Raw genomic sequence first — 14,644 nt, 5'->3', positions numbered from 1 at the left:
ACTCTTTCCTCTGTTCTCCAGTGTTTTTATTCATCTTCCTCATGCATCCTTGTTGCAGGGAAAGGAGACAATTCTCTACAATCTCTTGCCCAAAGCAGCTGTCTATTTCGCCTTTGCCTGGAACTGGCTTTTACTTTTGTTTATGTCTCCCTTTTCTGTATTAAAACCAGTTGCCATTAATGCATCCCAGGAATTTTTTGGCAGTTTGTATCTTTCTGTGCTCCTTTTTCATCTAGGTAGTTAAAATTCTGCCATAACACCGGTACCCATACTTTAGGTGAATCTGCTAGCTTCTCACAAAAAATATTGTCTGTTCACATAGTTTGGCGAGGTATATTAAACCTCAACAACCATGTTCCCCAGATGCTTTTAAATTAACTAGCCATAGACTCTCACCAGATCTAGCACAGACCAAGCACATAGGTACTTTTTAAAGAAATATCTTGTATCTTTTCGTCATGCTAACAAAGTAAGATTTGTCCAACAACGTGCCAGTTTTGCCAAATCAAGTATAATCTAGATCAAGACTTCTGGAATTAGTATAAAGACAGCAAATATTTTCAGCTTAGGGAGCTACTATTATGTCAGGTCTAAATAAGCTTATTGCTCACCAGAGTTTTAGATGCTACTCAAATTTGCTCTGCTAAGGCTTACTGGTCACCTTTTGTCATTATCCCTTGCCAGTTTATAGGTCTCCTAGTTAGGTCAGCAAGACACTGCGCAGAGACTCTATTCCCCATTTTCTTAATCTGATAAAGGACTACTCCTAGTCAGTAGTTGACATAGTTTTGTTATGTCATTATTACAAGGATATTCAAAAGTACAAGAGAGACACTAGAGCTTCCAGCAACACTCTAGAACCTAGAAAATTTATTCTTACGGAAACAATATCAACAACACACTGTGCAAACTGAAGCATTAATTTGTTCTTATGTCAAAGCACTAGTTTCTTTATGCATACCAAACCCCATTTCCAGAATTGCCAATTCCTGACAGACTTCCTTGCAGGGTACCAGTGTTCAGTTCCTAAGTTGCCTCAAGTTCATACCAAAGAAAAAAACCTGATTTCAACTACCCACATGAGCTTTTTAACAGTGAAAACATTTTCAGATGTATATGCCTACATTTATTTCTCAAAGTGTATGAATTGCTTCAGTGTAACTTAAAATATCACCTGTGTTTATAGGTGTCATTAGGCAGAAACTCTGTGTTGTTAAATTAAATAGTTTTTTGCAATTTTATTATTCTGATATTTCAACATATTGCAATAACAATGTGTTTAATTGAAGTTTTTTCACCCATTTTAGGAGCTCCATTAGCTTTTACTCATTCTCCTGGCTGCATGTTCATTACTGACCAAAAGAACAACAATGTCACAGTCAGATCCTCAAAAGAAGTCCCACAAGTCCACTGCATTTCTCAAGATCCTCTACATTATAGTATTGTGTCAGCAAAAGCAGCCCAAAAGATAAAGACTCTAGAGACCCTAATTGGCATAGATCCAGGTAAAAACAAATACTCTTTTCCTTTAGTGGATTTGTTATGAGGTAGATATGACCTATCCTGCATTTTGAGATATTCGTGAAGTTCAAGAATACAGTAAGAATATAAAGGCAATTTTCAGATGTTAAAAATTCTTTGTGGAAAACAGTGAATTAATATAATTAGGTCTTTCATTTTTTGTTACCATACTTAATACCAGAGTCTGGCGAAAACCATTCAATCTTATGGGTAATGGAATATCTGATCTTGATGACTGTATACTCTCAAAGTACACAAAAGCATCGATGTTTACAGCAGACTGGAGAGTCCACAGGGAATAAGAACTGTGATTGAATAAAACTGAAATTGGTATGCAAAGTACAGGGAATATCAGCATGCTGGTAACAACTACACAGGTATTAACTCTTAAGTAAATATGTTTCTTTATATATACTCATGATAACTGTGCCCCTACCAGAAAATTCTCGTAGTAGCATGTGCTTTTCAAACACCCCTCTCTGATGGGTGGAATTACGTGTGAGCTCTGCTCACATATTCATCACTGAGGTGTTGTGTGATGGACCAAAGTGACCTGCTCACCACAGAAGGTTGAGAAATAGGGCTGCGCGTGAGCACAAGGAAGATGAGAAGGAAAATAAAGGCAAACTGAATAGCACAATCATTCCTAAAATACACACTGAGTTAGTCCCTCTGTCTGCTGTAAATTCTAATCTCAGTTTCCCATAAATTTTCTGAAATCCTCTGTAGGCAGTACTGGAAAACAGCTTACGCCCAGCTCTGCTAAGCTCTGGGTTTGGGCTGTGCGCATATGTTTGGGTCTGTTTATTTTTACTCACAAGGCCTCTCCTTTTCCCACTCTCTGGAGTTCAGCTTGGCATGATGCCATGCTCTGCAGAAATACAGGGCCCAACTTCAGAGTTAGCTCATTTTATTGCTAAAAGAGAGTACAGTACTTTATCTCAGTTAACATACCCCACTTCTCAGAGACTAACATTCCCTGCTTTTGTTACTTAAATTTTGTTCAGAACATTTTCCTGTGTCTACTGTCTATATATTGCCTGCATGTTATGTAGGAGGAACAGAGGAAGAAATGGCAAAGTGGAAATTGAGGCCAAAAAGAGGGAAGTGGGGTGGGGGGGCAGGAAAGGTGAGGAAGATGAAGATGTGAGGTGGCTAGAAAACAATAGTGAGGACTTACCTCTGGCTATCAGCCCATGAATATCAGCACATCATGCTGGTATTTGTGGTTTTCAGGAGTGCTAGCAAATTGAAAGGACTGCATTGTGAACTTGTGTTCCTGAGTGCCAGGGAAGGGAGAGGGGATAGGAAGTGTTTGAACAATGAAAGACATACACAGATGACACAGTGTTGCCTCTTTAGGGACTGATCCATGAGAAGGGACATCTGCTAATATTCGCCTATTTCTCAAGGTCAGATAACATAGTCCTCTACTACATGAGGTGTTAAAAGATCTTTTAGCAGTCACCTGGATACTGATGTATTAATTGAGCTCATAAAGTCTCCTGGTGACTTACCGTGTCTCTGAAACCTCACTTCTGTGGTTAATCATTTCATTTAGTGGAATTTACTTCAGAATTAGCTCTTCCCTAAGGGGATAGAGTTAAATAGAGATGAGGGACCAGCTTATTCATCTGAAGTCTGCATCAGAAGTTCTGTAAGATCTGGGATGCCTGAGTTGCAATTTAGCTTCAGTAGCTAGCTATGGTCTAGTGTGACTGTCACCACAGATCAGAGGAAATCAGAGGGCCACAAGAAAGGAAACAATATGCAATAAGCTCTCAGAAAAAGAAAAAGCTATTTACACTAGTACCTAGAAATGCTAGCTATAGTAATTTTCAGAATCCAGTTAACTGGAATTCTTAACCTGGTATCACAGCCCGTTATCTTCATTACTCATATCCTACACCTTCCTAGGTTTCCTGAGGAAATTACACCAATTCCTGCCTTGACTAGAGGGTTTTGTTTTTGTTTTGGGGTTTTTTTTTTTTAACCCATTTTATGTCATTAAAGTATGCAGGTTTCACCCACACGGAAACTTCAAAAGGAGAACGATACATTGATGTGTGCTGCTCTCTTTAAAAACACTTTTATAGGAAGCCGGGGTATAATTCATTTACAGCGGCAGGACGAGCTGCTGAAGGCTTGCCTGTCCATCTCCCATGCTCGCTCAGTGCTGATAACAACTGGATTTCCTACCCACTTCACTTGCCAGCCACCGGAAGAGAACGACGGGCCCCCGGGAGCCCTGGCTATTGCAGCTATATTGCAGGCCTTGGAGAAAGAGGTTGCCATAGTAACAGATCGTAGAGCCATGAATCTGAATAAAAAGATTATTGAAGAGGCTGTTCAACTAGGTAAGACACACATCTTTTCACTTTTTATCTTGCCAATTTGAGACAAGGTTTGTTTCAGTTAATCTCACTGTCACTTAGTACAGGATTTTTTTTTTTTCCAGAGAATGAACCAGGAGTTCACCCTCTAAGCTCCGATCAGTGTTCCTATGATGACATTTTGTTAAACCTAGCTGGCATCAAGCTAATGCTTACATGTCTGGGTACTGATTCTGGATTAGCTGTTTGTGATGAATTCTGGATGTCTGTTCTTATTCTTGTAGACCTGTTTTCTATCTCAAGGTCTCATTTACTAGCACTAACATCCAAATTAGTTTAATTTAAAGTAAAGATGCAGGGAGTTTATCAGGACCTGCATAAAGACATTGAGTCCCTAAGTGTTCTGCTTTCTTTTTTTTTTTTTTTAAAGTTACTCAAAAGCAAATTTAAAAAAAAAAAAAAAGGTGGATGGTATCTGAATTGTATTTTGGTGTCCTGTAGGAATCCTGAAGAGACCTGTCCCTCTACTGAGTTATCAAAGGGAAGGTGCTGATTCAGCTTTAATGTTTTTGTGTGAGAATGGGAATCCTGGAAGACCTAGGTATGTGTATTCAGTTTTTGAGAATGGGTCACACCTCAACCGTGTAAAGTTATAATAAAAATAATGACCATGATCTAAGAAGGTGTAATGGTTACAAGTAAGTCCTTAAGACTTGGAATGAACAGAACAAACTTTGAAGCCAAACATTGGAGCACACGTAAGAGTACAGAATTCCATATTATTCTGCAATTATGCATTTCTGGAATACAAAAAAAATATGATACTTCATGTATCATTAGCTCTTTTCCTTTGAAAAATTTCTAAAAGCCTTTCAGCTGTTATTCCGTAGATATAGATATACAAACACAATTTATGTTATTTTACCAGTTTTTAAATCAGTGAGAAAATCAGAAAGGGGAAGTAGTATGTCAGAGTCAGTGAAAGAGCTAGGAAAACATTGTGGAGTGTGTTCACTTTCTAGAACTTTAGCTGAGGTCTGACAACTGGGGAATCTAATCTGATTTAATAAAATGTCATGTGTTTGTAATAGTGTAAAAGTGATCATCCTCTTGTCTTTAGGCAGCCAAAGCCAAAATTATAGATGTATGCATGCACTGCTCAATATTGATTTGAACTGTTTGCATATGCATTGTTGAGTGTACAATGTTGGGCAAAAATCCAGATTTATACAAAGTGTGTGATTAGGGTTAATGCACTGGAGAATTTGCTAAGTAGCTCTACACGCATTTCATTACTTAGCAGGCAGTTTACATTTCCTTTAAGTATGCATACATTCCTCATTTTTATTGATCTTTCCTTGTAAAGCATTTAATGTAACTGCCTTCAGTTTGTTCTCTTTAATAAAAAGATCTTTCACCCTGGTATTTGTTTTACCAACTTATTCAATTCCCATTTCTTTCCACAGGTTAGTGTATGCTGTAATTGTATGCTGTAATAGTATGCATGATACTGTCTTCATTTTTTATGTACTGTTTTAAAAATTTATTTTATAGCTATGCATAATATAAATATAGCCAGTTTCTATTTCAGTTGATCCCGCAGTCCCAAAAAGCTAAGTGTTTCTTTAAAGTAGACAGCTAACCTGTTTAAGGTCTCCAGGGTCACCATAGATACCCACCCATAAAAACATTAAGTAGTTCATCAGAATTAGTAACCTCATAACAGTAAAATTAAGAAACAGAAGCAAAATAACTTAATTCTAATGTACAATGACAAAACTGAGTACTAAAATTCTGCTTAAAATGTAGGACATCTGCAGTACACATCTACTTTCATAACTAGCAAAAAAGCCATAGACTGAAAGAAAAATACTCCAAATTTAAAGACCCAAACCAAAAAAACTCCATAACTAGAAACAAATGAACATTTGCCAAACAATGTACTTTAAGCAGAGACTCTATTTATACTAACAAGGATTTAGATGATCATTAGTTTACCACTTCTTTGTTTTCTTTGAAAATCCTTATAGAGACTAATGCCTTACAAGATATAATATATTTTAACATGAAACAGAGCAAGGCCAGATGACTGACCCAAAGGACTAGTGGGTAGGAGGATTTCAGGAACTTCTCGATTTCTTGGTAGCAAATGTAGTTAGAGGGAGTTGTGCTAAAGCTATAAAGAAACTAGACTAACCTTTGAAAATAAACTGTACAGAACTACATTCAGAAATAACAAAACAGAATACAAGTTTTACCTTAAATTCCAAATGGTCAAAAAGTAGAACCAAGCACAACAGGAGAAGCAGCCAACAAAAAGGTTTGTTGTATCAGAATCACAGCTTTGACCCCTCTCCTCTGATTTCTCCCTTGTCTCTAACCAGATTTGATCACTTGATAGCAATAGAGCGTGCTGGGAGGGCTGCTGATGGCAATTATTACAATGCCAGAAAAGTTAACATTAAACATCTAGTGGATCCCATAGATGAACTATTTCTAGCTGCACAAAACATTCCAGGACTCACAACAACAGGTATGTGTGACTTTGTGTTACATTCTCAGAAGCAAGAGAAGCACAAACCAAGAACTCTTAGTAGAAATGAAGAGAGCAGGAGGCAGGTGCTGAATAACTGCCTGTGGGCTACAGCTGTTTGACGTTGTTGAATTTAGAGACCATTGCTGGAGAAAAATTAGAGGTTTCCCTTGAGGAGTTCTCACAACCAAAAAACAATGAAGTTCATGTCAAAGTTATTTAAGGACAAAAAAGCAAGCCCAGATGTGTGTGTTATCTATTCATCATGTGCATACATATGCTTCTCCAAATGCACTTTTTGACACTACTATGCATTTTACGTGTGAAAGGCAGTATAGAAAGCAAATGACTACTGAATGGAAACTTTACATGTTAAAATTTTATAGTTATTTTAATGGTTGTCTGGATAGAATCTTAGTTTATATTGTCTTTTAACAGTACATTCTCTTGAGAATAGATTGCATATTTGCATCTATTGTAATAGTGCCTTCTCTATCAAAATATATGTATACAATAATTCTCTTTAAAGGAGTACATTGTCCTTCCTGCCAAAACTACATTATCATTGACTAATACATCTAATAAGAGTGCTTTTGTCAACACAGTACTCCTCTCCTTTGCCAACAGTCCTTTTTTCCTGAAAACTGACTTGTATCTGGTTTTGAAACAATATGCCATAGATCAAGGATTCCCATATATATATAAAGTGTTGTACAGCATCTTTGTACTATGAAATGCTTTATGCTATACTGTATGGCCCAAAATGTAGTTAAGAGACCTATAATCTAAATAAATATTCGAAACAAAGTTAGCAATAAGTATCACAAAATTAGAAATAATTATCTATGCCAGGCTGATTTCAGACACAGCAGAACATGTCTGCTGATATGGCTTTTTTTCTTCTTGTAGTGCTGTGAACTCACTCCTAGATATTACCACTGGAACTTTGACTTCTCAGTAGTGGTGTTTTTTCAAATGTTTCCACTGAATTTAAAAAGCTCCTGCAGAGATAATGCGTAGTCTGATTTCACTGTATTGGAATAATTTAAAAGCTGTAGGGCAGAAGAGTTCACTGGAATTTTTTTTATTATCTTTAAACTTGTATTAGATTTTGTTTAGATTTAATTCATATTTTTGTCCTTTTCCTAAGGAATAACTTTCAACATTCAAAAAGAAGCACTCTAGATGGCACTCTGTTGGCAATCTCAGCAGAGAAACTGAAGATTGATTGAATAAGGATAGAAAAAGCTCTCTTTCGTAAAGCTGTTTAGCAAAATGCCTCAGATCTTTCTCTGCTACAGTTAATTTCAATTATTTTGTCCCTGATTTTAGACTGTTGATAGAAGGACTTGGTCTCTTCAGCTACTCATGTAACATCACATCCCGACTCCTTTAATCAAATACCCTAATCTCTTAAAATATCCTTCAGAGCAGCTCAAAGTATATTATTGATTTGGCGGAGGTTGGAGTGTTCTGCTCAGTGGGCATTTGAATCTGTTCAGCAGAATTTAGTTTGGTTTAAACACTCTCTGAATATTCAAATATATTAATTAAAAATACTGTCAGCTTGTGAATAAGAAGAAAGGCAGTTATCCAGATTCACTGTGTCCCACTGACGTAAATTTTTTCTAAAGAGATTTCTACACAGAAAATTATTTAACAAGTCATAGGCTTCAAAAAACAATGAGGGCCTCTGCTCTGATCTCGCATGGAATTTGAGTACATGGATATTCTACACTGGAGATCTAATTGAGTATCTATAGCAAAGCGATGTAATTCCTTTTTACATTGTCTGTTACCTAGTTAACATTTCTTATTTTGCTTGTCACACTAACTTTTTGTGTGTGTTTTTTAATTTGATTGCAATTTCTTGGGATGGCTGTTGGCTTTTTCGATGCATTTCTGCAAAGCACAGCTTAACAGGGCACGAATCTGGGCTCTGGCCTTTGCATCTTATCTCTCATTACTCATGATGATGTGTTGCTACAGATTATGATAAATTTTTCTGGTGAGGCTACCTGACTTTCTTCACGGTCAGTAGGAATTTGGAGTCATATGTCTAGTTCCAAAATAAAATGCAAATATTTTACAGCACCCATTAGGGAGGAGTACTGGGATAACCTTACTAGAAAGATCAAGTTTTTGGCTTTACAGAAGTCTTTGTATAGTGCGCTCAGTGGCAAGAAGTGCTGTGTTAGTAGGTGGAGAGGGGAAATAATAGAACATTTGTTACATGCTGATTAGTTGCTGTCAAGTTTTGCATTTAAAACAAGATCTGTGTTTAAAAAAATCTGATCTAGGAGTTTGACCACAGACAAATGGTGATCAATGCCTACAACTGTATGGGTGCCAATATCATAAAAAGTCACGGAGTAAGCAGAAACCTTCAGGAATATACAAAATAAGAAGACATGAAAGGCTGAGGTTGGAAGGACCTTTTTCCCCAAAAGATTGAAATGAAAGATTAAGAGATGTTACCAAAACCATATGCTATTTTTTCAGCTGACATACAACTGACATAGCTGTATGCTATTTTTATTTGAGCTAATGAAAAGCTTTCCAAAGTACTGCATGAATAAATGTGGTCACACTTGTCTTCCTTTCAGACAAATGATTTTTAGCACAGAAGACTGACATTTCCTGCATTTTTTATGAATGTAGTTTCAGAAACCAATGTAGTCAGTGAAAACTTGCATGCAAGATCCGACTGAACTATTTTTCCTCTGCCTGGAAAGCACTCAGGCCTTTAGGAGAAGAGGATTCATATTGTCTATTTTCAGACATCTATATTTGAGATGTTTGCCTTGGGGTGAGATGAACTGAATGTTTGAAGGGTCTGTTTCTCTCTGCTGACTTTGAAAGACTAGCTGACTAGCTCATGTGTAGAACGCTGCGTTTTGTCAGGTGAATCTCACTCTGGAAATCTACAGTAAAATGTAGTCCTCTGCCACCATGTAGAGGAAGAAGAAAACAGATGGTACAGGAAAATTTTTGGTGTGGTGTTCTTTTCCTCCCAGTATAATTCTAATGGGATCCATCCACAGCAGTAGATCCACTAACTGCATAACCATCCTGGTGACAGGACTTCCACGAAGACAAGGAAAAGCAAAGCAAGGCTGATACAAAAAAACCCTGAGTAACAGATTAGTATCCTTCAGTTAAAGAAACTGTTGATGGTCTTCAAGGGACAAGAATTCATTTGAGCCTTTTTAAAGAATATTAAGAGCAAAATTTTGGATTTCGAATATAAGAAAAATCAAAACATTGTGTGGGTTTTTACAAAACAGTAGTAACTACTGTATTTATACATGATGATAGAAGCACCTTATGTCATTACCTATTTGAAAAGTACTACCAACAAAGAGATTTTAGCAAACACCATTAAATTCCAACATCAAAATAAATGTGAACAGGTTATTAAAACAGAGAAGAAAAAAGAGTAGCTGTTCCATGGCAAATCCTTTTATGAAAGTTATGTGTCACTCAGTTACGCTCCCTTTGACTATACAGACTTAAGGGGTTAAATAAAAAATTACTCTGAGACATAATTTTCAATTTCACTTAAGAAGTTTGCTACAGACTTATGTGAGATATTTATGCAGTTACTAAAAGTGTTAAATTCTTCAATTTTCGGGCTTGAAGTGTAAATTATAAATACTGTCGTTTCTTTCCTGTAACACGTTATGCATTAGAGCAGTCACATTTCAAATTCAAATATGATACATTGCAGTGATGAGTTGGAGCTCTTCACTGTTCTGTTTCACAGACATTAAGTAGGATTTTTCTATAAAATCTTCAAACTTGAGAAGATGCCATTTAGACTAACAGGTGAAAGAGAAATGTCAATTTTTTTTTTTTTTTTTACACATTGGTAAGAGACTAAAGGTACTATGCAGCTTTCACGTAAACTGACAGTTAAGGTGTTGTCCTCATCTCCAAATCTCTGAATGACATCTACCAATTTTATGTCTCAAACATAGGGTTGCCCAGAATTTTCCTGAAATAACTTAGGCCCCATTGATTTTACTGAAATCACCGAGACAACTATGTAGTGTTTCTACGTGACCAACAAAAATCAAGACCCCACATCCTGAATATATGAACATTAAAAAAAAAAAATCAGCTATTTTTTTCATAAATTCCTAGGAAAAATGAAAACAGTAAAATTACACAGGGTTAGGCTCTTTGTACACTATGGCACAATGATAGTGATCTGTGTAAAACAGATTGACAGTGCAGTAAGTCCTACTTCTGCCAAAGTCCTTACATATATTTTTACTTATCTTTCTCTAATAATTGCTAGTTGTAATCTCTTTTTTTTTTTTTTTTAAATTAAGGCTTGTAGCAAGCCTAAGTTTTCTATGCTTGCTTTATTATAGAATCATAGGCTAATTTCTCAGGTTTATTTTGGATTCATTTTCTTTTTTCCTCTATTTGTGCTAATGTACTTATGATAATGCAGTATAGACAACACTCAAGGCCTTCTGTAAGCAAAGTTTACTGTCTTAATTCTGTCTGCAGTTCATGAGCACTTGATAATTTTGATTGCTTTTGCCTGAACCAATACAGCATATATCACATATAGCCACTTAAAAGTTAGAATCACAGAATCATAGAATGGTTTGGGTTGGAAAGGACCTTAAAGGTCATTGAGCTCCAACCCCCCTGCCATGGGCAGGGACACCCTCCACTAGACCAGGTTGCTCAAAGCCTCATCCAGCCTGGCCTTGAACACCTCCAGGGATGGGGCATCCACAGCTTCCCTGGGCAACCTGTTCCAGTGTCTCGCCATCCTCACTGTAAAAAATTACTTCCTAATCTAATATCTAATCTAAATCTACTCTCTTTCAGTTTAAAGCCGTTACCCCTTGTTCTATCACTACACTCCCTGATAAAGAGTCCCTCCCCATCTCTCCTGTAGCCCTCTTTAGCTACAGGAATGCTGCTATAAGGTCTCCCTGGAGCCTTCTCTTCTGCGGGCTGAACAACCCCAACTCTCTCAACCTGTCTCTCTGCTCCAGCCCTCTGACCATCTTTGTAGCTCTCCTCTGAACTCGCTCCAACAGGTCCATGTCCTTCTTATACTGGACGCAATACTCCAGGTGGGGTCTCAGGAGAGCAGAGTAGAGGGGGAGAATCACCTCCCTTGACCTGCTGGTCATGTGATAGCATGCGATAAGGTGATGCTTTCAGCTGTTTCATTCACAGTCTTCTGGTTTTTAGCTACTTTTGATGAAAAAGGATAAATCCTCTTGTATGGAGCTATGAACTGTCACAGCAGCTCTGGGGAAGACACTGGATGCTTTCTAAATGGTTTGTTAGTTATATGCTGGGTTCATACTCATTTGATCTTTTTCTCTTTTAATAAAGGTGTTGGAGATGGAGGAAATGAATTAGGAATGGGCAAAGTAAAAGATGCTGTAAAGAAGCACATAAAAAATGGAGATGTTATAGCTTGTGATGTTGAAGCTGATTTTACTATTGTAGCTGGTAAGGGATTTGGGGGTGGGGGGGCATGGGAGACTTCTTGATGTTTGAAAATAGACTGGGTGAGAAGACATCTGTGTTTCCAGCTAATTTGACCAAGTCATCATTAACAAACAAATCTATCTCTATTTTGTCCATTTTCTGAATAGTTAAGCAGCTATAGGTCCAGCAGGAACGACCAAAAACTAAAGACGTTCTGTGAAGAAAGTGCGTTTAGTTAGAAATAGTTGGGCAAATCCTGAATATTCTTGAAAAATCACCATGGCTTCATATGTTATAAAACAGATGAACTCTTTCTCAGTCATAATTTGTGACCAAAAAGGTATTCTCTGGAAGGTTACAGCATTCCATTATAAAATCTGACACCAGTGAAAATTTGCTGACACTTTATAAAAATCTCCTACCTCTGTGTGGCTAAAAGCAAAAGACACTGGGCTGTAACACAGCTTCTCACAGTTCCCAGATTTCCCATTAAGCCAAGTGGAATGGCATTACAGGTCATGCCCATTTCAGGTTTTGCTTTGTTGGAAAGACAAACCACAAACTAAGCTAGATGGAAACTTGCAGAAATTCACTCTGAAATACTACTGAACACATTTTAATATATTAAGTAGTTGTGTATTTCTGAAACAAATGTTCCAAATTCCTGTCAATATTTAATTCATACCCACGTTCCATTTCACCATCGCCACGTGAGACCTAGTTGTATGTGCCTAATGGCTTATGCAGGTTAGGTATCTCTGCAATAACCATGGTTCTGGGCTTTTTTTACAGTTTGGTTTCATGGTGACATTCTTTTGCAGGGGTCTCTAACTGGGGAGGCTATGCCATTGCTTGTGCTCTGTATATTCTCAGCACTTGTGAAACACATGACCGCTACCTGAGGAAAGCTGTTGGGTTTCCACAGTTATCAAAGAAGATGGTCTGGCTATCAGCACTTCCATCAGTTACCAAGGTAATTTCTGTAGCGCCAGGGAGTTGTGACTTGCTTGTGACACGTAGATGGAATCAGCTACCAGCCTCTAAATCCTGTCCAGTCCAGTTCAATAGCTTCCTTTCACGTGGTCTTTTGGTGACTTTTGGTAATCCCTGGTGAGTGAGCAGCCACACTGTACGTAGAATATTCTGCAAACGATTCAGTACAGATTGAACATAAAAATCCTCAAAAATGAATGTATTCATGTGCTGTGACTTCAATCCCAGGACAGTGCTACAATTTTACAGGCAGTGCAAGAAATCCTTGTATTGCGATACAGTGATTAAAATTCCCTGTTCACTTCCTTAGCATTGTTCATTATTTTATAATTGTATCCTCCTTTAGATGCCTCTCTTCCAAAATCAAAAGTCACAGTCCTAATACAGGAGCCACTCCATACTGATCTTTCCACCTTTTCTAGTTATCTTGGAACCTTTCTATAATTGGTTTTAAATATTTCTAAATTAAAGTTGGAGAAAGATTCACAGATTAATATTTTTAAATGTGTTTTGACTAATGCGGCTCTGAACAGTGATATTCTGGGAATGCAAAGGTTTCAGACTGAGAAAAAGTAAAATAACTGAGAGGGGTGAGAAATGACTGATCTGTGCTCATCCTGCTGAGAACGTGCCTCTATTTTTAACTTGACAGTGCTTAAAAAAAATAAAAATATACTCAACGACCAAGTAAGGTTTGTTCCACCATATTGTTAATGACTTAGGAACTTCAAACTTCAGTTTTAGTGGCAGACTACCTCTGTAGAGACTTGGACAAAACCCATAAACTTGTGACCTCCAAGAATGGTAAGCAAAATGTAATTTGTCTTCTATAGATATTGCCCACAACAATTTCTCCTGAGATGGCAATATGTTCTGCGTGAAATTCCAACAAAGCACCTCTTAAGTATTTTAGAGTAGGCCTTACTTTTTTTTTATTCTTGCTATTTTGATTTTTCATCTAAAGGTCATAAAACTGAAACTGATACCAACATTTAGGACAGCCATATAGCCACTTTTTCTTTGACTTAACAAAGCATCTGGCACCTTTCAGTGCAATCTTTGCCAAAAATAGCTTAATTACTTTTCACTTCTCAATGTTTTTTACTGGTTTTGCCCTTTAAATTAACATGTCCTAAAAACTACTAGGATCAAGATTCCTGGTACTGAGATACTGTAATTAAATGTGATGTTGTATTCAGGAAATGCTCTTGTTTTTGTTTTACTAAACTACACAGCTGGGAATATTGATAATGATTCAATAAGGAGCTATTGAAAGTGCAATACTAAAATCTATTGAGATAAAATTAATGGAAGCATTTTTGTGGAGAAGAGAAAATTACAAAATGTCTGACAAGAGAATATGGTATCTTTAATTATAAATCACACAACAGTAAACAGTGCAGAAGACTGAACAGATTAGTGTTCACATACTCCATTAGTATAAAAAAAATTCAGAACGTTTAAGTTTATATGGCTACTTTCTGCCCAATCCAGCTTCTTTTAAGGCTATAATCCTTATCCTAGTAAGATAAGAGCACCACCACACATACTCACCTCAGTGTTTATATTTGTCTGTTTGCAATTGGAAAGCAGGCATCTGAAGGAGCACCAAGCAGCTTTCTTAAAATGTTTTATTTTTCTGCCAAAAAAAGGCATTGCTTCCATGAAAACTCTAGATCATAATTACTAAATGAAGACTTCCCCTGAAACACAAAGGTTATTTCTCTGCAGCCTTGTGTTCAAGCAGTGTCAGGATTGCACTGTAACAAACCACAGAACCTTGGGAGTCTCCATT

The 14,644-nt window shown here is 37.1% G+C and overlaps 1 protein-coding gene across 1 annotated transcript in view; it reads left to right on the top strand.

Annotated features, from left to right (window-relative positions):
- The window catches only part of LOC104468771 (chromosome unknown open reading frame, human C14orf159), a 25,472-nt gene that overhangs the window by 7,820 nt on the left and 3,008 nt on the right, over nucleotides 1-14,644 (top strand). The window contains 6 exon segments of the mRNA XM_010083012.1: nucleotides 1,308-1,505; nucleotides 3,618-3,878; nucleotides 4,356-4,455; nucleotides 6,239-6,387; nucleotides 11,758-11,877; nucleotides 12,678-12,829. Of these exon segments, the coding sequence (XP_010081314.1) occupies nucleotides 1,308-1,505; nucleotides 3,618-3,878; nucleotides 4,356-4,455; nucleotides 6,239-6,387; nucleotides 11,758-11,877; nucleotides 12,678-12,829 (980 nt within the window).

Source organism: Pterocles gutturalis, unplaced genomic scaffold (genome assembly GCF_000699245.1).
Source record: "Pterocles gutturalis isolate BGI_N339 unplaced genomic scaffold, ASM69924v1 scaffold11830, whole genome shotgun sequence".
NCBI lineage: Eukaryota > Metazoa > Chordata > Aves > Pterocliformes > Pteroclidae > Pterocles > Pterocles gutturalis.
Note: the sequence above shows the minus strand (reverse complement) of the source record. Positions and strands in the feature narration are given on the sequence as shown.